General features: G+C 34.5%; 1 protein-coding gene across 3 annotated transcripts in view; it reads right to left on the bottom strand.

Annotated features, from left to right (window-relative positions):
- TCF12 (transcription factor 12) overlaps positions 1-23,034 on the bottom strand; it is a 388,587-nt gene that overhangs the window by 205,314 nt on the left and 160,239 nt on the right. The window contains exon 2 of one of the 3 annotated variants that reach the window (XM_082616677.1): positions 21,170-21,231. The exons of the other annotated variants lie outside the window; for them this stretch is intronic. Within the exon in view, the coding sequence (XP_082472803.1) occupies positions 21,170-21,217 (48 nt within the window). The 5' untranslated portion in view covers positions 21,218-21,231. The remainder of the gene's footprint in view (positions 1-21,169; positions 21,232-23,034) is intronic. 3 annotated transcript variants of the gene reach the window in all.

Raw genomic sequence — 23,034 nt, 5'->3', positions numbered from 1 at the left:
TCATAATAGAAGTGATACCCACCCAGAATATAACTTTTGATGAACCAGGATGAATAGTTACAAAATAATTTACAAACATTTAAATAAGATCAGCTCAGAAAAGTACACAGGTATTTATCAGTCAGCATGTTAATTGTGTCAACTAGCTAAATGATACCTACAACAGTGCTTTGCAAACTTCAGTGTTCATATCCATTGACTAGAGATTTTGTTAAAATTCAGATTAAGAAGCATAAGGTCTTGAGTGGGGCCTAAGATTCTGCATTTCTAGCCAACAGGTGATGGTGATGCTACTGGCCCATGCACCACACTTCTAGTAGCAAGAACCTAGACAATCTGGAAATAAAAATCTTTTTCAGATATGGAAAGGAAAAACTCAAGTCTACATAGGTGATAGCTGAGTTCTCCCCTTCCCCCCAACCAGAACCAAATTAAAACACCAGAAGTATCAGGTAAGTATAAATTAGGGAGAAATACCACCGTTAACAAACAATCTAAAGCAATTAGAATAACAAAATGTTTTTATATATGCAGGTAAGTATTCATCCATTTAGTTTTAAGTAGAAGACAGATGTCAAATAGAGCTTGAATGAAAGAAATGGGTTGGGTGACCCAGAGTTTAAACAGCAGACCCCTTAAGTACCACATATAGTTAAGCAAAGAGCATAGATGTCCGTCGGAAAGGCAAAAAGGCATAATGCAGAATGGAGTTGACAGAATAGCAAGGAAAGAAGCAGAATAATGCAATGACTAGCTAGAGTATCAAATGGCAGGAGAAAATGAGCAGGAGGTGATTGCCCTGAGGGAGGGGTTGGAGTAACAAGAAAGGAACAAAAGCCAAGCAAGCAATTGTTAAAATGAAGCCCAAAGATCAGCTCAGTGCTTGGTGACCGCCTGGAGGGGTGGGATAGGGAGGGTGGGAGGGAGGGAGACGCAAGAGGGAAGGGATGTGGGAACAGATGTATATGTATGACTGATTCACTTTGTTATAAAGCAGAAGCTAATAAAATAAAATAAAAACAAACAAACAACAAAAAAATGAAGCCCAAGGAGATCATTCAGCAGTACTGATAAGTGAATGCTATTTCAATTTTGGAATATAAAGAAAGTAAACCAGGAATTCCCTGACAGTCCAGTGGTTAGGACTCCGAGCTTCCACTGCAGGGGGCACAGGTTTGATCCCTGGTCGGGGAACTGAGATTCCGCATGCAGCATGGCCAAAAATAAAAAAATAAAAATAAAGTAAACAAACAAACAAAAAAGTGTACAGCTGGCTTTTATAAAAAAGGGAAGTAAACCAATGAGATCATTAAATACAGAACTATCATGGTGCATATTTTAAATTGATAAAGCATTACCATGGTAATAAAAGGAGTCAAACCTGACCCCCTGGAGCTCCTTATTAAGATCCTGAATTCTGGAAAATAGTTTTACCATGAAAATAGCTGCTAATAAAAATGAGATTTTCATACATGAGAGATGATAAACACTACATTATGAAGGACAGAGCAATATTATCAGATTCATCTATCATAGGAGCTTTTTAGCCAAAGTATGCTGCTAAGCACAAAAATATTTCCAAATAACCCTAAAAAATTACTGTTCTGCTTACAATAAAAACGGAAAGCACTCAAAAGTGTTTTATCAGTGATTTTATCACTGATAAAATCAGTTGATACACAGAGTTTACAAAAACTGTTCAATTCTATATTTAATATCTAAATAACAATTTAATTTGCAATTCTTAAATACTCCCACCTATGAATACATAACACTTCATAAAAGCTTTGATATTATGAAATATGTTCTATAAAATGTATTTCATACTTTTCTCTACGTTCATTTTATGGTACAGAATTTAGAAACTTTAATCCTTGCTACAATATGACAACAGACTCTAATCAATCAAAGCTGTTACCATTTTTAAACCAATTTACACTGCACATTATCAATCCAATCTTTTGTTCTATCAAAAACAAAACAAAACAAAAGCACCTAGTATTATTTACATAATAGTGCTCTCCTCTTGTTTGTCTCCTCAAAATTACAGTAACTTTTTTTGTTGCCTAATTCTTTAAATAGCTTTTAAAAAATTTATTTCACCCAACAAATAAATATGGCATAATCACCAAGAGAACGCTCCCAAGTTGAGAAAAGACATGTTTTTTCTAACCTATGTGGCTATTTCTTTGTTTGAAAACCACTGTCTAATTCTATTTTAAAATATTCTTTACAATTCTTTTCAACAGTTAAAAAGGGATGGGGAGAAAGACTCTTTCAATAAAGATTTACTTTCTCAGAAACACTTTCCCTGACCCTACCAAATTGGGTGAACTCACTCTGAGCTCCCATAGCAGCAGGCATTTCCATCATGTCACTGCTCACACTTATTGAAATTACCTATTTAATTATCCATTTAAATTATACCATAATTATCTATTATAGTTGCACAGTACAGTATAGTGGATAAATGTGGAATTTTTGGAGCCAGACTGGCAGGCCTGAACTCCATCTTTGCCATATACTAGCTGTGTGACTTGAGGCAAAGTAACATTTCTTGCCTCAGTTTCCTTATCTGTAAAATAGGGATAATAATAATACAATATTTATCTCACAGGTTGTTGTAAGGATTAAATGAGTTATTGTATGTAGTAGCAATTGGAAAAGTACCTGGCAAATAGTAAGCACACAATATATCCTAGCCATTATTACTATCATCTCAGAGACGGTTATGTCTTATAAATTCTGAAAAGTCAGGCACCATGTCTCTTTTTCTCATATCCTCAGAACAAATGACAGATGGATGGGAGGTTTCAGCTGCTAAATCCTTAAAATGCTGCAGGGCTTCAGATATAAAGGTTCAATTAATATTTCCATAGAACACCCAGTAACTAGCAGAAAGAAAGTTAATAAGGCGCTAGCTTATCTAACGGGACTGAATAAATAACCACAGATTTTTGGTATTCAAAGAGCCACAGATTTCACACCAAGTATTGAAGTCCTATAGCTTCGAAGTGGTCAAAGCTAGTAGAGAGTCAGCCAATAGCCATAAGCTGCCAGAAAGCTCTGAATGAGGCCTGATATAAATGAGTGGTCACACTTAAAAGAGAAGTAAAACGAAAATAAAAATACATAGAAATAACAAATAAAGTTTAAAAGAGAAAAAAAAAGTGTCCTTATTGTATTTCTTTATTTACCTATGACAGGTTAGCAAAATAAATCTCTAGATAAATAAAGTTATAGCTTTTAAACAAATTCTTTAAAGTGTCTCTTTCAGTTAAATACACTGATGAGGGACTTTCCTGGTGGCACAGTGGTTAAGAATCCGCTTGCCAATGCAGGGGACACGGGTTCGATACCTGGTCCGGGGGGATCCCACATGCGGCAGAGCAACTAAGCCTGTGTGCCACAACTACTGAGCCCACGTACCACAACTACTGAAGCCCGCAGGCCTAGAGCCTGTGCTCAACAACAAGAGAAGCCACCATGATGAAAAGCACGTGCACCGCAATGAAGAGGAGCCCCGGCTTGCCAGAACTAGAGAAAGCCTGCACGCAGCAACGAAGACCCAACGCAGCCAAATATATATATATATATATATATATATATACATCTATGAAAAAGACAAGTGAGTTGATCTAATCACAATAGTTTGTTACCTGAAAGCAGGGACTGTGTCTATATCACTCATTACTCTATCACTAGTGACAAGTATGTTAACAAGCACATAGTATGTGACTAGTAAAATCTGTTAATTTAATGAATGAATGAAAAATGAACAATGCTCTGCATTAATGAATCAGGTCTACATATGAAAAAGCAACTTAATATTCAATATGTTAAGGTTCTGTTATCCTTAAATAGGTCAGGCACTAAAACATAATAAATTTTCTTGATAGGTCTGGGTTTTGTCATGGAGATCCACAAGTTCCTAAAAGGCAACAATGTTTCATTCCTTTTTATCATTCCAAAAAAGACCAGCACAGAACTCTGTATACACCTAAGAGCTTAAGTTTTTCTTGAGAGGATGAACAACCTCTCTAGATAACTTTTTATTTATGAACGCTAAGAAGTGGTTTCGCAGAATTACTATAACCCCAGACTGAAGAGCAAGTCTTGAATTACCATGGGCGGGAGGACAGGAAGAATCAAAATCTTTTAGAGGTGGAAAGGATGCTCAGAAAATATGATGGATACATGAAATACTGCTTAGTACAAGTGCACAAAAATACTTTTAAACATGAGATTCCAAAGGATCATCTAAAAAAGTTCACTCAGATTCAGTTCTAAGTTGAGCCAACCATATTCACAAATTTATCCAAGTAACTGCTAATGTCATCTTGTTAGAAGCAATCAGACTTAATTCTGGCAGACTTTTTCTATATTATAGGTCTCCATCTTCTAGAGTGTTCAATTCTATATTCTCTTTATGTTTAAATAAAAACTTACAAGCAGAGTATGTCTTTGGAATTCATCTACAATCCTCCTTACAGATTTTCAATGTTAATTTCTCCAGCAATGACCACATAAAAATCATAAATCCATTAACACATGATACATAAAAAGTAAAAACATTCTTCTACTACAAGTACAAAAGGAAGTAAAATAAATTATTTTATTTAAAAATTATTAACCCATCTATACTGTAACTATTTTCTACATAAAATTCAAGGGTAAAAATGTAAATCAATAATAATGCTGCAACTTCAGTTTGTAAGGTTATGAATAAGCAGTACCAGAAGGACTGAAGTTTGGAAGAACACAGGAAAACAACACTTAATTTTAAAAAATTTTACCCCAAGTGTTATCTAGTTCTCCCCAAAACTACAGACACTAAATTCAGGCAAGAAACATAATATTTTTTGATGGTTTCTAATGTATAGATTTTTGCCTTCTTCCCATTAACTGGCAAAACTTACAGAGGCTAATAAGTTCCTTCCAGTTCAGGAACTGATGATCCATTTAGAACAAGAATTTAAAATAGTGAAAAGTAAACTCAATTAGAAAATTATCTATCTTAAAAAATTATACTATGAAATACAGTGTACCATATGGAAAACTTGGAGGAAACCTTACTGTGAGTTTAGTTTACTCCTAAACAAACATACTGACTTTACACTTGGCTGCAAAAGCTTTATTAAAAGGTCATGTTAATACATAGTTTTTTTTTTTTAAAAATTCCATGTATTTTCTAAAGGAGAAAAATAAGTCATGAGGCAAAGGATAAAAAACGTGCGTTCTCGTGTTACTTAAAAACTGCACATGATTAAAAATCTTCACTAATGCTTTTGTCTTCTAATTAGAATTCATAGGAGGGTTTACAAAACAATACTGAACATGTTTTAAATCACATTACTTAAAATCACTCACGGATTCTTTAACACGTCCTTCCTTTCTAATAAATTTCTGATACTCTGTCAGTCCTTCTCAAAGTATAGTTTGTGGACTGATGTTGGACCAAGAATGGTTTGTTATCAAACAACACAAAGGTAAACAAAGAGAACAAGCTTTTGGCAATGGTTTAAAGTAATTTGGCAGACCAATTTTGTTTGCTGTATATAGTAATAAAAAACTAGAGATTGTATTTGATAACAATTGTATTTTTTAACTACCTTAAAAATTGTACTATAAAATGTAGTGCAGCATATAGAAAATGTTTAAGAAAACCTGTTAGTTTAGTTTATTCCTAAACTAACATCCTGACTACACATATAAAAGGTTTATTAAAAGATTACAAAACTAACTCAAAATGGATTAAAGACTTGAACATAAGACATGAGACCATAAAACTCGTAGAAGAAAGCATAGGTGGTAAGCTCCTTGACATTGGTTTTGGTGATAATTTTGGGGGTTTGACACTAAAAGCAAAGGCAACAAAAGCAAAAATAAACAAGTGGTGAAACTATATCAAACTAAAAAGCTTCTGCACAAAGCAAAGGAAACCATCAACAAAATGAAAAGGCAACCTATAAAGTGGGAGAAAATATTGGCACATCATATATCTGATAAGGGGTTAATACCATATAAGGAACTCATACAGCTAAACTGTAAAAAAAAAAAACCCAAAAAACCCACAAGCAATCTGATTAAAAAATGGGCAGAGGATCTGAAAGAATACAGATGGCCAACAGGTACATGAAAAAGTGCTCAACATCACTAATTACTGGGGAAATGCAAATCAAACCCACAATGAGGTTATCACCTCACACCTGTTAGAATGGCTGAAGACAAATAACAAGTGTTGGCAAGGATGTGGGGAAAAGGGAACCCTTGGGCACTGGTGATGGGATTGTAAACTGGTGCAGCCACTATGGAAAACAGTATGGAGGTTCCTCAAAAAAATTAAAAATAAAACTAACATATGATCCTACAATTCCACTTCTGGGTATTTACCTGAAGGAAATGAAAACACTAACTTGAAAAGATACATGCACCTCCATGTTCACTGCAGCATTATATACAATAGCCAAGACATGGAAGCAACCTAAGTGTCCATGGATGGATGGATGGATGGACGGACGGATGGATGGACGGGATGGATGAAGAAAATGTGGTGTGTATGTATGCATATATATATACAATGGAATACTATTCAGCCATATAAAAGGAAGGAAATCTTGCCATTTTCAACAACATGGATGGTCCTTGAGGGCATTATGCTAAGTGAAGCAAGTCAGAGAAAGACAAATACCTAATGATTTCACTGATACATGGAGTCCTAAAACAAACAACCGGAGCTCATAGATACAGAGAATAGATTGGTGGTTGCTAGAGGCGGGTGGGCAAAATTGGTGAAACCTGTTACTTTAGCTTACTCCTAAACAAACATACTGACTTTACACTTGTCTGAGTGCATCCTAGACCTAAAAAATCAGAACACATATTTTGAGAAGAGTTTTAGGGGGTTCATTCATATTCATATTCTCTAACTAAAGTTGGAGAAGAACTAGCCTATATTATCTTATAAGTCATGTGGCCTGGTATACAGAAAAATAATATTAGCCGCTATTATTTCTTCTTCTGCACCACAAGTACCTCATTAAGTCTTACAGAGCTCACATTTTTAAACCATAATTCCCCTATCCTGTTCACACACTATATGCAACCAGGGAAAATTAGATAAAAGAAAGATAAAATGAGGTTCTGTTGCAAAAGAACCTTAGATTTTACATATTTTAAACTTTTTATCTTCTACTACTGTATGTCAACAGATTAAGACTGAACATAAAACTGCTCAATAAGTATTTAAAAATATTTGCTGATATTCGTGAAATCAGTTCAAATAAATCAAACCTAGGAATAACATAAGTTTATTAAAACCCATGCATTAAGAAGCAATAAATAACTGTAAGAAGACATGATACGATACCAGCCACTGAGCAATGTTCTCACATTAAGTACAATAGCATATTTTAAAATAATTTCTAAAATACCAGTCCTATATGTTAAGCATTTATTTTATAATATTAGGTGGGAAAATTAGAACAAAAATTAATTGGTACAGAGTATAATAATATTGAACCTCTATAAAGTTTACAGGAAAAAGACTAGAAAATTGTAACAAGTTTACAATTTTTTTATCTTACTTGCCTATTATCTCCTAAAATTTCTATGAAAACCATGTTTTTCTGAAAAATATAGTTTCTCGGTTTTTTCCTTTAATATGATTGAAATAACATACTCTCATTGTAGAAAATTGGAAATGTAAAGAAACAGCATCAACTATGTAAGAAAAAAAGACTCCCATTTTACCTCAACTGAAATGCAAACAACATTTTGACACATTTTCTTCCAAATTTTAAATGTTTCTAAAATAGTTGGAACATATAAAAATGTATGTAATAAACAGCCATGTATCCACAACTCAAGAAATAAAACATTGCCAGTATAGTTTAAAACCCTATGGAATTCTCCCAAATTCCCCTCAGAAGTAAACACTATCTTAAACTTATTCTTTTAAAAATCATTTCATGCACTACTTAATACTTTTATTAAATATGCATATTCTCTAACTAAACAAAGCACCACTCTGCATGTTTTAAAATGTTATCTAAATAGTATACTTTTTTCTATACTCACTTAACAGTCAATATGTAAGACTGATATATGTTGGAAAACTGTTAACACTGGTATATACATGTCACTACTGTATAATGTTCTATTTATAAAAATACCACAATTTATCTACCCAGCCCCCTTTTGATGACATTTAGCTTTTCCACTATTACAAACAAGGCTGCTATAAACACTTTAGTAATATGTCTCTCTGTACACATATGAGAAGTTATACGAAACTGTTTAGGGGTTAATACCTAGGAGTAACATCACGGGCTTACAGAGCATACACAGCTTTAAATTTACTAGATATTACTAAACTATTCTCTAGAATAGAAATATATTATTGTTTAGGAAAAAAAATATCTTACAGAATCAGAAAGTTCTCCATAGACAACCCCAAACTTCTGAAAGAAAGCTTCCAAAGTCCATTTATAAGCTGTATCTAATTTGTGATGCACTTTCCAGTTGGCAAAAAGCAAAGCAATCAGCATTACATTTCCTTATTAGTTCATTAACCCTTATGTAGCTACATTCTTATCTGAAATAGTATGACCTGGGTGCAAAGGCAACCCTTCACCACAATAAATGTTCAAGACATATTTGTTAAATGAGTAAATCTTCATTAGGCTCCTTAGTTCATCTTAAGGTTCTATAATTAAAACTGTAGTCATTACACCAGGTGTTGATACAGCAAAATTTGACAGAAGTAAGATATTTTAGTTTGTTGCCAGTATCCTGTCTTGATGCCCAGTGTTGTATAGGCTCTTAGAGCCATGGCAACAGTGTTGGCTGATGCTGATTTTTAGAATCTGACTCACAGACACAATAATTCATAGTTCATGGTTAAAACAACACTGCATATCTTAGGACCACAGGATAGGATACTTAGGACCAGACTTTTGGATTCTGTAATGAGCCATGGTGGTACGTACCACACGTCACTTACACTACCTCTTCCTGCCCCTATGACTAAAGCCACTCATTTTTAAGAGTAAATCTGAATTAAAAGTATAATAGTGAAACAAAGTTCTTTTGCTAACTGGTTCATATGGGTGCTGAACCACTGGCCGAGACTTATTTCCCTAAAGATGAAAACAAATAAGCCATAGTTGAAGGGTCAGCGATTCCTTCTAGGAGTAATCCAGTCTTCATTCAATTTATCTGATTTAAGGTTTTCTATGCCTGCATTAATAATAGCATCAGCATACATTTAATGGTACTACTTGCCAGAACTTGGGTTAAGGGCTTCACTCATTATCCTTACAACCCCATGAACTATTATTCCCATGCCATAGATAAGGAAATAGGCACAGAAATTTTACATAATTCACCTGGTATACAACAGTAAGTAGCAGGATGGGAATTTAAACCCAGGCAGTCTGACTTCATCCCAGCATGCAATGCTGTCTCTCTAGAAATAATTGTTCCTCCCTGGAATTACTGTGAACTGAATGGCTCAATGATAGGCTGGAGCCACACAAAATGAAGAGTGTATTTATTCAAACATAGGTGATAAAGGAATAGAACCAGGAAAATAGAAAAACAAAAAAAAATTTTTAACCACCTAATTTGGCTAGTGGTGCTCAAAATAATAGGGACAGTCAAAAGAGCTTTTGAGAACTTTTTGAACCCATGGATCATGATGGAGAAAAAGCAAACAAAATGGGAAATGGAAAATCTCTTTTGGTTAGTAGATATCAAGTACAGGCATTCATTCCTCCTGAAGAACATTCCCCTTGCCCAAGGTGGTAATAAACTGCAGCAATCTTCGGTGATGTTGACATAATTCCTACAGAGAATGCAAACAGAGGCTCCAACAAACCTAGAAGCAAATTTCTACCATTAGGACCAGTAGTTGAGTTCCCTCCTGTAAGATGGAATTTATGATAATAACTTGGCAATTACAGTTAAGAATTATTATTCATTATAACAAAATGGGGAGAAAAATTCTAGAGAAAAACTGTATAACTCCATTCCAATAAACTAAAGGGGACATTTGAATGACCTGGTTGTTAGGCACTGAAAATTGCAAAAATATATATATATATATTCCTACAGAGATAAAAATCTTTAGGGTAACAGCCTGAATGAAAGCCAACCTCAACCTGAGGCTCAACCAGAGAAAAAGTATCAGATGAGACATCTAGTCTTCCTTAGGGAATTTGTGATTTGTTCTGCAGCAATGAAGCTACCCAGATATAGCAACTGAATGTACAAGGATTAGTTATACACAAACCCATTGTCCCCTTCTTCAGTTCCTAGATCTTCAAAACCCATGGTGGTTACCTGGCTAGAGGACCACAGGTACCATATGGATATTCCAACAAAGAAAGGGCAAAAAAGAAATTTTTATTTCTACGTAATACGAAAGGATGGTAGTGCCCCTGTTTTCTGATCTATACAGTTTTTCTTGCAGTGTTCGCAGCAGCTGAAATGTCAGGACTTCCTTTGAAAAGCAGAAAGGCATCACCATCAGATATGAGAGGCAGGTGTAACTACTCTGAAAATATCTGATAAACAAAACCTAACTTTTAGAGATGACTTTTTAATGATAAATGGGCTTCTGAAAACTAAGCCTGGTCCTCTTAGCAGAGATTTCAATATTAAATGAGTAGCTTAGAGAAAGAACTTAGAAAGTTTTTCTTGGATTTTGAACAATCCCTCATTTTTAACTTTAGAATTTTTTAGTTTGACAAAGCATTTAAAATATTTCTGACAAAGCTTCTCTTTCTTAATTTAAGAAAGCATTTTAAAAATTATATTTGTCTATTAGGGAGGGTGGGAGGGAGGGAGACGCAAGAGGGAAGAGATAATGGGAACATATGTATATGTATAACTGATTCACTTTGCTATAAAGCAGAAACTAACACACCATTGTAAAGCAATTGTACTCCAATAAAGATTTAAAAAATTATATTTGTCTATAAATATCCTACAACTGCAGCTTTAGAATCACTGTATTTCCCATCCATATGTTAACACTTCAAAGCTGTATGTAAAGAAACTTTTCTCTTCTATATTAGCCTTTACTGCTACGGAGATCAAAGGAATTAAATTCTAAACACATTACCCTCCCTTTTCACGGCACTTTTATAAAGACCCATTACTCACTTTTGCATGTTGTCAACCTCCTTGCTTTTAAGAATCAGCACGTGAAGTATCTCCTTTTCCATCAGTTGCCTAACCACCAAGGCCTCTCTCTGAGTAGCTCCAACATACTGCTGAGGAGTGACCCCTTCGGGGAGCACTCATTCACCAATTTGAAAAACATACTAGATTTAAATATGAGCAAACCAATTTTTTTTAATCACTAAAAGCAGGACTTTTGCGGCTACTCAAATGTCTAGATATCATAATTTACTCATATCATACATATATTTATCTAACCAAATTATGTGAATTCATTAAAAAGAAAGCAGAAAAAAAATTAATGTACTAAAAATAGTTCCACCCCTCTTTCATTCTACTAAGAAAAGCATGCACCCTAGGGTGAGTATGAGAAGCAGAGGTGGATCTATCGTCCCCTCAGTTAGTATGAGTTTTGAATGCTTCTCAGTGGAAGTATCTCACTCCATGACCATGATTCTACTGCATAAGGACAGTATTCTTCATGCAACATGGTAATAAAACACAAACCAGCAACTTCATCAAGTTGCAATCAAACAAATAGCTATCTATTATTAGAGAAAAACTTGGCTCTGATGTGTGTATGTGTATTCTACATATCTAGTTAAATGAAACTGACAAGGAAATTTAAGTTGCATTAATTTCTTAGAATACTTCTAGCTAATATACATAATTAAAAGTAAAAAGAACAACATAGTTATTTCCTTAAAAGTAAAATTATACTGTAATTCAGACATTTAGTCTAAATTGATACTGTTTCACTATATTTGCACCCAGTACAAATTTTTCAGATACTTACAAAAATATAAGATTAGATAAGTACATTTGCACATCATATAAAATTTTCAGATACTGAGAAAAACAGGAGACCAGCTTTTCTTTGATAATCAGTACTAGTTCACAGTACTACCAGTCATTTTTTATATACCTCCTAAGAGAGATCGGGAGATGTGTCACTTAGATATCATGGCTAATAGTGGCAAAAACTGAATTATCATCTACTTGATCCAATGTGACAATTTCATTCATAAATTGATTTTTCAATTGATTTTTTAAATTGATTTTTCTCTTTTTTCTGCCTGTCTGCTTTGAGTTCTTATGTTTTCAGTGTGTACTATTAAGTTCTACTGTAGATGCCAACAGGTGTGTTTATCAACACTTCTGAAAGGGGATCTTGTCTCTACTCCTCTTGACTTTCTTCTTGTTTTCCTCTTCCCTATAACTACCTCTTTTTTCTTTTACCTGTCTTTTCATATCATTTTAATCTAGTTACTTATGAAATTAAAGAGGTCAAAATGTGCATATGGAAGTGTGACAATGCATATGGATATGTAAGTACTACTGCCAGTAATGTATCAGGCACTGTGCTAAGTGCCAGAATACAAGGATGAATAAAACAGTCTTTGCCTTCAAGGAGCTCACAGTTTGGAAAAAGAAAGAGACAATATCTGAAAATGTTTTAATAAACTGAGTAACTTTTGTATGAAGTCTGAGCCTCATATGTTTCACATTATAGCTTCCAAAGGCTTAAGTACTAATATTAGATTCCCTGTTAGTTTAAGGGACAAGTTGGCACGACCAGTGGTATTTTAAAAGAAGCCCAAGCCAGTCTGCCAACTTCCAAGTTAAACTTCCTGGGTTGGGTGTAGTTTAGAATATGGCAATATACCAGCACAGCTTCAAAGCAGAAAAAGCAGTGCCATTAAGGCAGAAGAAATACTGCATTAAGAGCTGCTAAGAATGCCCTAAGGCAAAATGAAACGTTGATAACCAGAAAACAAAAGTGTCAATAAGCACGCCTCTGGTGGCATCATAAGCATCACAGCTAACTTTTACTGAGTGACTACCATATGCTAGCACTGTGTTAAGGGCTGTCAGGTATTATATCAGTTAATTTAAACTATATATCGATACCATATTTTCTCCATCTCATAGATGAGGAAATTTTATCCTAGAGAATTTAAATAACTTTCTCAAGGTCAGAGAGTGGTAGAGAACTGATTTAAACTTGGGAACTATGATAGCAGATGACTTAATGTTAGCCACTATTTTTTTTTTTAATCTCCAGCACCAAGAAATCTGGCAGTAGAATATGTACTTAAATAGAGAATAATTTCTATTGGGCCAGCCATTTTCAAGGTCTCAGAATCCCTTGGTTTCAGGACCTCTTGAATAAAAAATATTTTCTCTTAAAAAATAGAGAACACCAAAAAGCTTTTCTTTGTGTGGGACATATCCACTGATATTTACCATATTAGAAATTAAACCTGAGAAATTTTAAAAACACAAGAACTGTCAGGGCATACATCATCATATATCATGTAGCATTTAGAAATTCCATATTACATTCAGGAAAATAATATTGAAATGGCAAATAAAGTTTTAGTGTATCAAGAAAATAGTTTTAACCTGAAAACACTTTAAAAGAGTCTCAGGAACACCAAGAGGTCCCTGGAACACACTAGGTAAACTACTGGATTAGACTACTTACTATATTTTAAAATAAATCATGAACCCCTCATTACCACTACCTTTTCAGAATCTGGAAACCCTGATTGAAAATGATTTATTTATGACAGAGGACTTATTTCAGAGACAAGGAAAAAAGATTCAGGGAAGTCAAGGGGCAGACCTAAGATCACACAGCTAGTCAGTGGCAGATATCTAATATTACTACATTAAACAACATATTTTTGGTTTCTGATTACAAAGTATCAGTAGACTAATATTTGGGGACAGTTGGTAATAAGGAAAGCAATTACACAATAGTGAAACAGGGTATGAAAATTCCAAAGATCTCTTGAATAAGCCAATACTTTCAGTGTTGTGCAGGAAAAGCTAATAGTACTGGCTTCACTTCTCCATTCATTTATAATGTGTTACTCATAGGGCTCCTACTGATGAAGCAAATCCATGGTCCCTGTCAGACTAGCTTAACTAAAAACTACATTTCCACTTCCACTTCCAGACAAGATGGAGTAACAGACCAGATTAACCCTCACACTTGAAACAATAAAAAAATAAATAAACAAAATACATTAAGCAAGAGTTTTGAGACAGTGGACATGGTCAGTGCAGGACAGTGATCCCTGAGAGAGGGGAAGCAAAGTGAATCCTATGATTGCTGGGGGGAAGGGGAGAGGCAGGAGACAGGGAGAAGAGGAGGAAAAGGAAGAAGAAGAAGTTCTAAGGTAACTTAGAACTCTATATCTTGTACAAAAAATTAAGAATATTTCAGACACATGGAACATGAAAAACTTATCAGCACCAGACCTACACAATGAGGAAGGTTAAAGGAAGTTCTTCAGTCAAAAGGAAAATAACACCAGAAATACAGATTTACACAAAGAACTAAAGCATGTACTCTGGCTACAATGGAATAAATTAAATATCAATAATAAAAACATATCTACAGAATCTCCAAATATTTCAAAATTAAACAATATAACTGTAAATAACCCAAGGGTCAAGGAAGAAAGCAATAGGAAAACTGGAACAGAGCAGGACCACCTCCCCCACACCCCGGCCCCAAGTACAAAACTGAGCAGTTAATGATTAGGACAACAGTCACAGATTCAGTGTCTGATGCATACTCCTGAATTGTTTTACAGATACTATAACTGCTACCACAGGAAAAAAGCTAACTACATGATGACCAGACTGTAGCCATGACATAAGCTGCCCCAGCTTGAGCAGTATTGAATCTATGGGTAGCACAATTCCAAGAACTGGCCTCAAGAGAATGGGATTAACATTATTGCTCATAATAATCTATATCTTTGTGGGCATCAAAGCAACTGTAGCTTTCTCTACCCGTATATATAAGCAGACAACTAAAATTATCAGCAGAGATGCTACAGACCCATGTTGACACCCTCCACTCTGAGAATATAGCACTCTATGTCAGCATGAAGAAGTTACAAAAGACAGACCTTCACCCCTAACCCCACAGAAATGGAATGATGCTCTGACAAGTGGGGATTTGTAAGCAGCTCTTTGCAGGAAACCACCCTCAGCAGGAAGCCCCTTTTCTTGTCACTTTAGCAAAGCTATATTGTAACTAACTTTTAAACCAGGTGCCACCATGCTCTACTCATTTCTGGCCCAAGCACACCTTTCAAATCTTTTAATCACACAATACCTTGTCTAACTTGTCGGTTCTTTCCATAGATCAAAGAAGTAGAAATGAAGAATAAGCAATGAAATGTAGAAATGAAGATGACCGGATCTCTCCCGTAGCTTCCCCTTCAGTCATCTCCTGAACAAACTGTGTGAACAAGATAACATCTAGAGGAAGATCACAAGAAGTCAATGAGCCTGTGAGCAGTGGGGGGATGATGATGACTCTGACCCCCTATCTCAATGATTAACTGAGATTACTTCCCTCCTTCTCTTTAAAAGTTTCATGGCTGAGCAGAATCTTCGGAGGTGGTTTGTGGGGGATGCCGAGTCCACCATCTGCCCAGATTGCCGGCATTCTGATTAAGAGCACCTTTCTTTTCTACTGTTTGTGAGTCTGTAACTGATTTTGTAAGCGGGAAGTGGCAGGACCCAATTCATTCGGTAATAAAATTATGAAGTATTTTGAACTGAATGAAATGAAAACAGAAAACAGGAATAATTGTGGGATGCAGGTTAACACCATGGTCAGAGGAAAATTTATAGTACTAAATGCCTGTTAGAAAAGATGAAAGATCTCAAATCAATGACCACAACTTCCACCTTAAGAAACTAACAAAGAGCAAACTAAACTCTAAGTAAAGTTAAGAGTAGAAGTCAAACGTATTGAAAGCAGAAAAACAATTGAGAAAACGAAAGAAACAAAAACTAGTTCTTCGAGAATGTCAGTAAAAGAGATAAGCCTCTAGCCATACTGATCAGGAGAAAAAGAAACAATTCACCAATATCAGGAATGAGGTAGGGATTTTTAACTACAGATCCTACAAATGCTGTGCCAGGTAGACTCTAAGATGGCCCTCAATGATCTATGTCTTCTGGTATTCATACCCCTATATAAGCCATTCCTCCTCAGTGTGACCTGGCCTAGCGACTTGCTTCCAATCAACAGAATATTGCAAAAGTGATGGGATGCCATTTCCATAATTAGGCTTCATAATACTGTGCCTTCTATCTTCCTAGCAGACCCCTCTTCCCTTGATGGCTATGATGAAGTAAGCTGCCATGATGGAAAGGCCCAACTGGCAAGATACTGAGGGCAGCTTCCAGCCAACAGGGGACTTTGATCCTTAGTTCAGCAAACCAAAAGGAACTGAATCCTGCCAAAAAACACATGATTTTGGAAGCAGATCCTTCCCCAATCAGTCTTTCAGATGGGACCCTAGTTCTGGCCAGTACTTTGCTTACAGTCTTATAAAAGACCCTGAAGCAAAGGACCAAGCAAAGCTATACCTAATTCCTCACCCACAGAAACTGCGAGTCCATAATGTGTACTATTTTAAGCCACTAAAATTGCAGTAGTTTTTTATTATAGCAAGAGATAACGAATATAAATATTTAAAAGGTAATCGAGAATTATTACGAACAACTTTATGCCAATAAATTCAACTTAGATAAAATGGACAAATGGATATATTTCTTAAAATACGCAAACTAACAAAGCTCACTCAAGAAAAAAAATTGAATAGTTCTTATCTACTAATAAAGTTAAAATTAAAAGCCATTTCCCAAAGAAAACTCTAGGCTCACACATCTTCACTGGGAAATTCTACCAAATATTTAAGGAGGAAATAATACCAACATTACATAAATTCTGCCAAAAAATTAAAATAGAAGTAATAATTCTCAACTCATTCTTTGAGGCCAGTATTATCATGATATCAAATTCTGACTGACAGTACAAGGAAAAAAAAATCATACAGATCAGTATTACTCAAATATAAAAATTCTTAACAAAATTTTAGCAAGCTGAATTCAACAATATATAAAAGAACAACACATAGTAATCCAGTGCTATTTATCTCAGGAATGCAAGGTTGGTTTAAAATTAAAAATAGTAATCAATATAATCCCACAGTAACACACTACAAAAGAAAATCCATATGACCACCTCAATGGATGCAAAAAATTATTTTAATAAAATCCAACACCCATTTTTGATAAATACTCTCAACAAATTAGGAATAAAAGGAAATTTCCTCAATCTAATAAATCACATGAATGAAACATAACTAAAGTCATGCTTAATGGTGAAAGACTGGTTATTTTTCCAACATCAAGAACAGGACAAAGCTATCCACTCTTATCACTTCTATTCAACACTGTACAAGAAATCATAACCAATTCAATAAAGGGGAAAAATCCAGACTGGAAAAGAAAAAGTTAAATTCTCATTATCCAAACAGAAAATCCTCCAGCATGTACAAAAAACTACTACAGCTAGTGAGTTTAGCAAGGTGCAGGATATAAGGTCAATATACCAAAACCTATTATAGTTTTTATATAAGGCATGAACAACCAGAAATTTAAATTTATAACAGCATCAAAAATTACTTAGTGATAAACTAAAGATGTGTAATATGTGTTCACTGAAAACTATAAAATATTACTAACAGAAATTAAAGAAGACTTAAGAGAAAGTTATACCATAGTCTCTGATCAGAAGACTCCACATTGCTAAAATATCAATTCCCCTTAAACTGATGAGATTCTATGCAATCCCAGAAGATTTTCTAGAAACAGATATGCTGGTTGAAAATGTTTCAGTGTATATGCAATGTACCTAGAATAGGAAAAACAATTTTGAAACAGAATAAATAAGGTTGGATGACTTACATTACTTGATATCAAGATGTATTTTAAGGTAGTGATCAAGATAATACGGTATCAATGTAAAGGTTTAAAAAAAATCAGTGGAACAGAACAGAGAGTTCAGAAATTGATCCTCACATACACAGTTAATTGATTTTCAACAGAGATAACAGGGGAATTCAATGGGGAAAAGGACAATCTTTTCAACAAACAGTGCCAACAAAACTGGATACTCTTATGCAAAAAAAAAAAAAAATCAATTTTGACCCTGACTTTATACTAGCCAAAACTGAACTCGCAATGGATCACAGATCTAAATTAATAATTAAGTGTATAAGTTGTCTAATTTACTATTTCTTGAGACTGTTACTATCAGTCAAACAATTCATAGGTAACACAGAAGGATTCCACGGTAGGAAAAAAAATGTGAGAAGAAGTATATTCTATTCCTTTCTTAAAGATTTATAATTTACAATAATATTAAAAACTGAGACACCTAATAACAACAATGAAATCTGTCTAATTTTCTTTAACTCAATAATACATAAATATATTGGACCACAGAGTTCTGTATTTACATATTGTTTATTAATAACCTATTGGGCCCAGTTCTAGAAACTCTGATACTGTTCAAAAATTTTTGTTTTACATGTTAGGAATTAAGTCCAGAATAAGTAACTCATCAGTCCTCTGTTCTTTGTATTACAAAACATCATTTTCACTTGATATGCCCTGGAGGTTTTATAACCAAGTATTGCTTATATTTTTGTGCTTCTACTCTCCCTGGGCCTTCATTACTACAACTTTTATCATTCTGTGGTATAACAATCTGTTTTTCTCATGAGAAGGAGCACTCCTTTTGCCCAGGAAATGTGGACTGCTCATTTTCATTTTGCCCAACTAATGCCAGTGACTAGAAAATAGTGAAATCTCAATAAATGCTTCATAAGTAAAAAAAAGTGGGAGAAAAAAGGATTTTCATGTGAACAGCCCACAAGCTAAAATATGGACACCCAAGAGAAGACTGTAAAATTCTAAACTGGGAAGGAAGATACTGAGGAAAAGTGATCTAAGACAGCAAGGTAGGGTTAGTGGAAAATGAAGAAAATATTTACAGAGCAAGAACTTGGAAAAGTCTAAACTTAATAAGATTTCATGGTATCACCAATGCAGAGAAGACATTTGGTTCAGTACAGCTGATACTTCATTGCTCAATTAATAAATAATTTCCTATACTACACACCAGGAACATGATTTGCTCCATGCAAAAAGCAGCAGATTGGTTATGATATAAAACCACATGAAAACAATTACTTCATTTGACAGCACAAAGGATTAAGTATCTGTTCAATATGTTGAAGGAGAACAGTCCAAGCTTCTTATTCTCAGAATAAAAATGTTAGAATATATAACAAAAGTACATCACAAAAGGAACTGACATTAATTGATCATGCTAAGCCTTTGACATACATAAGCTCATTGAGGATCACTACCTTGTGGGGTAGATACCTTTCAAACAGACTTGAGGAATTAACTGAAGCCTCCTCTTTTAGAATCTACATTCTGTCATAAGAATGTAGATTAATAAGAATCTACGTTCATAAGAACCTGGATTGCCCAATTTTATTTTTCCCAATAATCTCCAAATCCCAAGATCTGTTCATCTGCAATGAACTTTTCCAATAATTTCAATTTTATAAACATTATTAACTTTTCCTGACTTATAGGACCTCTTGGTGGGCATTTAAAAACTGCAACAGGTCCCTCATCTTGTTCAGGACATACTCCAGGAATTCAAAACAGCTGTCTTTCTAAGGAGCATCCAAGACTTGTAAAATTCTTAACATGGTTTTATATCAAAATGGAGTAACTTTTCATGAGACTGACTGTAAAAAGAGGAACACTTATAGACTTCTTAATAAATTACACATATGTGCTAAATACTTTATTCCTCTACTTAATTCTTACATACTTCTTATGAGATAAATCTCTTTGCAGATGAGAAATCTGAGGCTCAGAGATTAAGTTATTTTATCCTTTCCAAGGTCAAATACAGTGGTGATACCAGGAAGCAAATTTATCTGATTCATTCCATGGCTTATGTTTTTTATGTATAAAATGTGAATAATATTTTTATAATAAATAATGATAGCGACATCATCTTACAACTTCTAGAGTATATGTCAAAGTCCTGGACAAGTAGTAATAACAACTATTTTGGGGTCTCTCTTAAACTTCAGCAAGTGTGATATGGTCCAAAGGGACAGTAATTTAAAATCATACTGCCTGGTTACTACTCTTGTGTGCTTAATATCTGGTAAGTTATCTACCTTCTCTGAGCCTCAATTTCTTCACCTCTATAATGGATGGGATTTTTTAAATGGCTTCTTGATGAGCTGGTATGAAGCTTAAAAAAGGTAACATGTGAAAGGTTTTAAACTATATTGTGACAAATGGTAGTTGTAAATATTGTTACTAATTAAAACAGGTTAAGCAGGCCTAAAAATGTATTCTGCCAGAATCTACCCTCCATTATATTCTCATGAATAAGAAACATTTAAATTTATAGAAAATTATTTTTTTAAAGCTGTCAGAAAATAAATCCTCAACAATTACAAAAAAGGATGTAAGAGAGATTCAAAGATTATTATGTTTTGACTTCCACTTGTTAACTTTAAAGACCCAACACTGAGAAGATTAAAAAAATGAGAATTGTAAAGATCAATCCTGATAAAGATGCTATTTCACAGGCATACAAAGTTAAATGAAACTCACAATGAGGTGAGAAACTGACATACAGGCTCTTTCCAAAAGATCTATGTTAGAGCATCTCAACAGGCATTGTCCCTGTTGAATGGCTAAACTGAAAAAATAGGTTTGACTGGCTTAAAAATGGGAACGTGGACAATCTGATAGCTATGTGATTTCTTTCATTTTAAATATCTGCTAGCAAGAGATTTAAAGGAGCTTACATCATCTTAACCCAATTTTTTCTTATCCAAAAACATTACGATTACAATTTATAGGCAGGTGCTGTTTGAATATGACCAAGAATAACAAACAACATTTTCTCTCATGGGTTTATTTGAACCTAACTTTGAAATACACCCTTTTCTTACCCATAGTTTTCTTCACATTCAGAACATTCAGAAGGAGCAGTTACATAACAAAACAGAGATTAATGGGAACATAGATGCAATATATAGAAAACACTTACTTTAATTCTCTGTCCCTCCTGTCTTGCTTTGCTATTTAACTGCTTCATCTCGTGTTTTGCACCTGAGATCAAGAGGCATAAAATACTATTTCAAAATTTGTGTGTCCTTTCTAATTATTGCATTTGATCCCCTAGTAGCTATAAAACCTATACCATTATCCCCCTCAAAAATAAAAACAATGCAAACAGTAAACAATCTAGAGAAAATATGTGCTCTAAGGGAGAGAACTTTATTACCCATTAACGCTGACAAATGGGGGACAATGAGTAAAAACTATTTTATTTACTTTTTATTCACACAACTAGATTTTCCCATTTGTAAGGGGAAGCTATTTATCAAAATCAAACAATCTGGTAGTTGTATAACACAACCACAACTAACTTGTCAAAGGCTAAATAAAACACATGGAGTTTAATTCAGGAGTCATCATTCTCTGGGGGTAGTGAGTCTACATGATTTCATATCTTCCTCATTCACCAAGTGTACCAGTTTCTTTTTCCTTTGTGACATCTCTCCTCTTTCCATTATTTTGTGATCCTGATCCTATCATCCCAATCTAAGTCTTATTTCATCCCAAGTGGGCCTGTGTAGTAACATCATATCAGATTATCCAATTTCTTGTCTTTGGATCCATCCTTCATACCACAGTATATTGATATTTATAAAACCCTTTGTGCCATTCCCTGTGTCAAAGTTTATTTTTAATTGGTTCTCTATTTCTCAAAGGATAGACTTTATTTCTTCTACAGAAAGGTTATCTGCCTTATCACACTATTCACCTACAAAGCAAGGTGATTTACTATTTTCTAAATTTTGTGTTTGGTGCCTCTGTAACTTGTGGTCCCATCATTCTACATTTCCAGAAAGAGTTATCTTCCTTTCAACCTTATTCACACAAATATTGTTTGTCCTACAATATTCTGCTCAAACTCTTCCTATTCTATTAAGTCTTTCCTGACCACTCAAAGTAATTTCTCCCTCTCCTGTAATCTCATGGTAATCAGTGAAACTACTTTGGTAATTAATTATTTGTTGCCTAATTAGAGCTTCTCACTGCTGCCTTAAAAGAGTTAAAGTTTTACAGTTTATTTAAAATAAAGATGACTTGGTAAGTATAACTTGTATTTCCAACCATATTTCCTGAACTCTAAGATACACATTTATTCACTTGACATTTCAGAAACTGAGTGCATCTACAAATCTCAGCAGGGTAAAACTGGGGAACCACAGTAAGAGCAAGTTCCTTAAAAGCAGGCAGACAATACTGTCATCCTTACTTACAAGGGTAGCTCTCTTGCCACTGTGCTCCACTGGGAGAAGAAAACAACACGTTCTCTCTGCTCCTAGGTACTCCCAAGGCCTCTCCTGTCAAATGTAAATGAACTAGAAACCAGGTTCTCTCAAAACTCCACCCAGTATAACCCTTCCTGGGGTCAGAATGACCTCCATTTGTTTTGCATAGATAACATGTGAAGGGAATTAAGCCCCTATTATGCCATCTCCAACTTGCTACCCATCAAACTTCAGAGTGGTTATTAGCCAAACTCTTCCATATATATGAAGGAACAGATATTGAATACTTGCTAAGAATGGAGAGAGCACTAAGCAAAATTAAAGATCCCTTTAGCCACATCTGGCAGAAATGGTCCAGAGTTGTTAGAGAAGTAACATTAAATGAATACAGATAACCTTACGGACTCATTTTAGTGTCCATAGAATCTGAAAGCTCTGTGTTTACTCTAGTTGAATTTTTATTTATTTTTGTTTCCTTTAACCCAAGTACCTAATCTATGGCTCTGTGTATGACTCTCAGAAGTCTAGAACAAATTCTGAATCCTTGTACCCTAATATTTTCATTTTTCTA

This window comes from Mesoplodon mirus, assembly GCF_964341445.2.
Source record: "Mesoplodon mirus genome assembly, chromosome: 4".
NCBI classification, from domain to species: Eukaryota; Metazoa; Chordata; class Mammalia; order Artiodactyla; family Ziphiidae; genus Mesoplodon; species Mesoplodon mirus.
The sequence above is the reverse complement of the archived record's forward strand: the minus strand, read 5'-3'. Positions and strand labels throughout refer to the sequence as shown.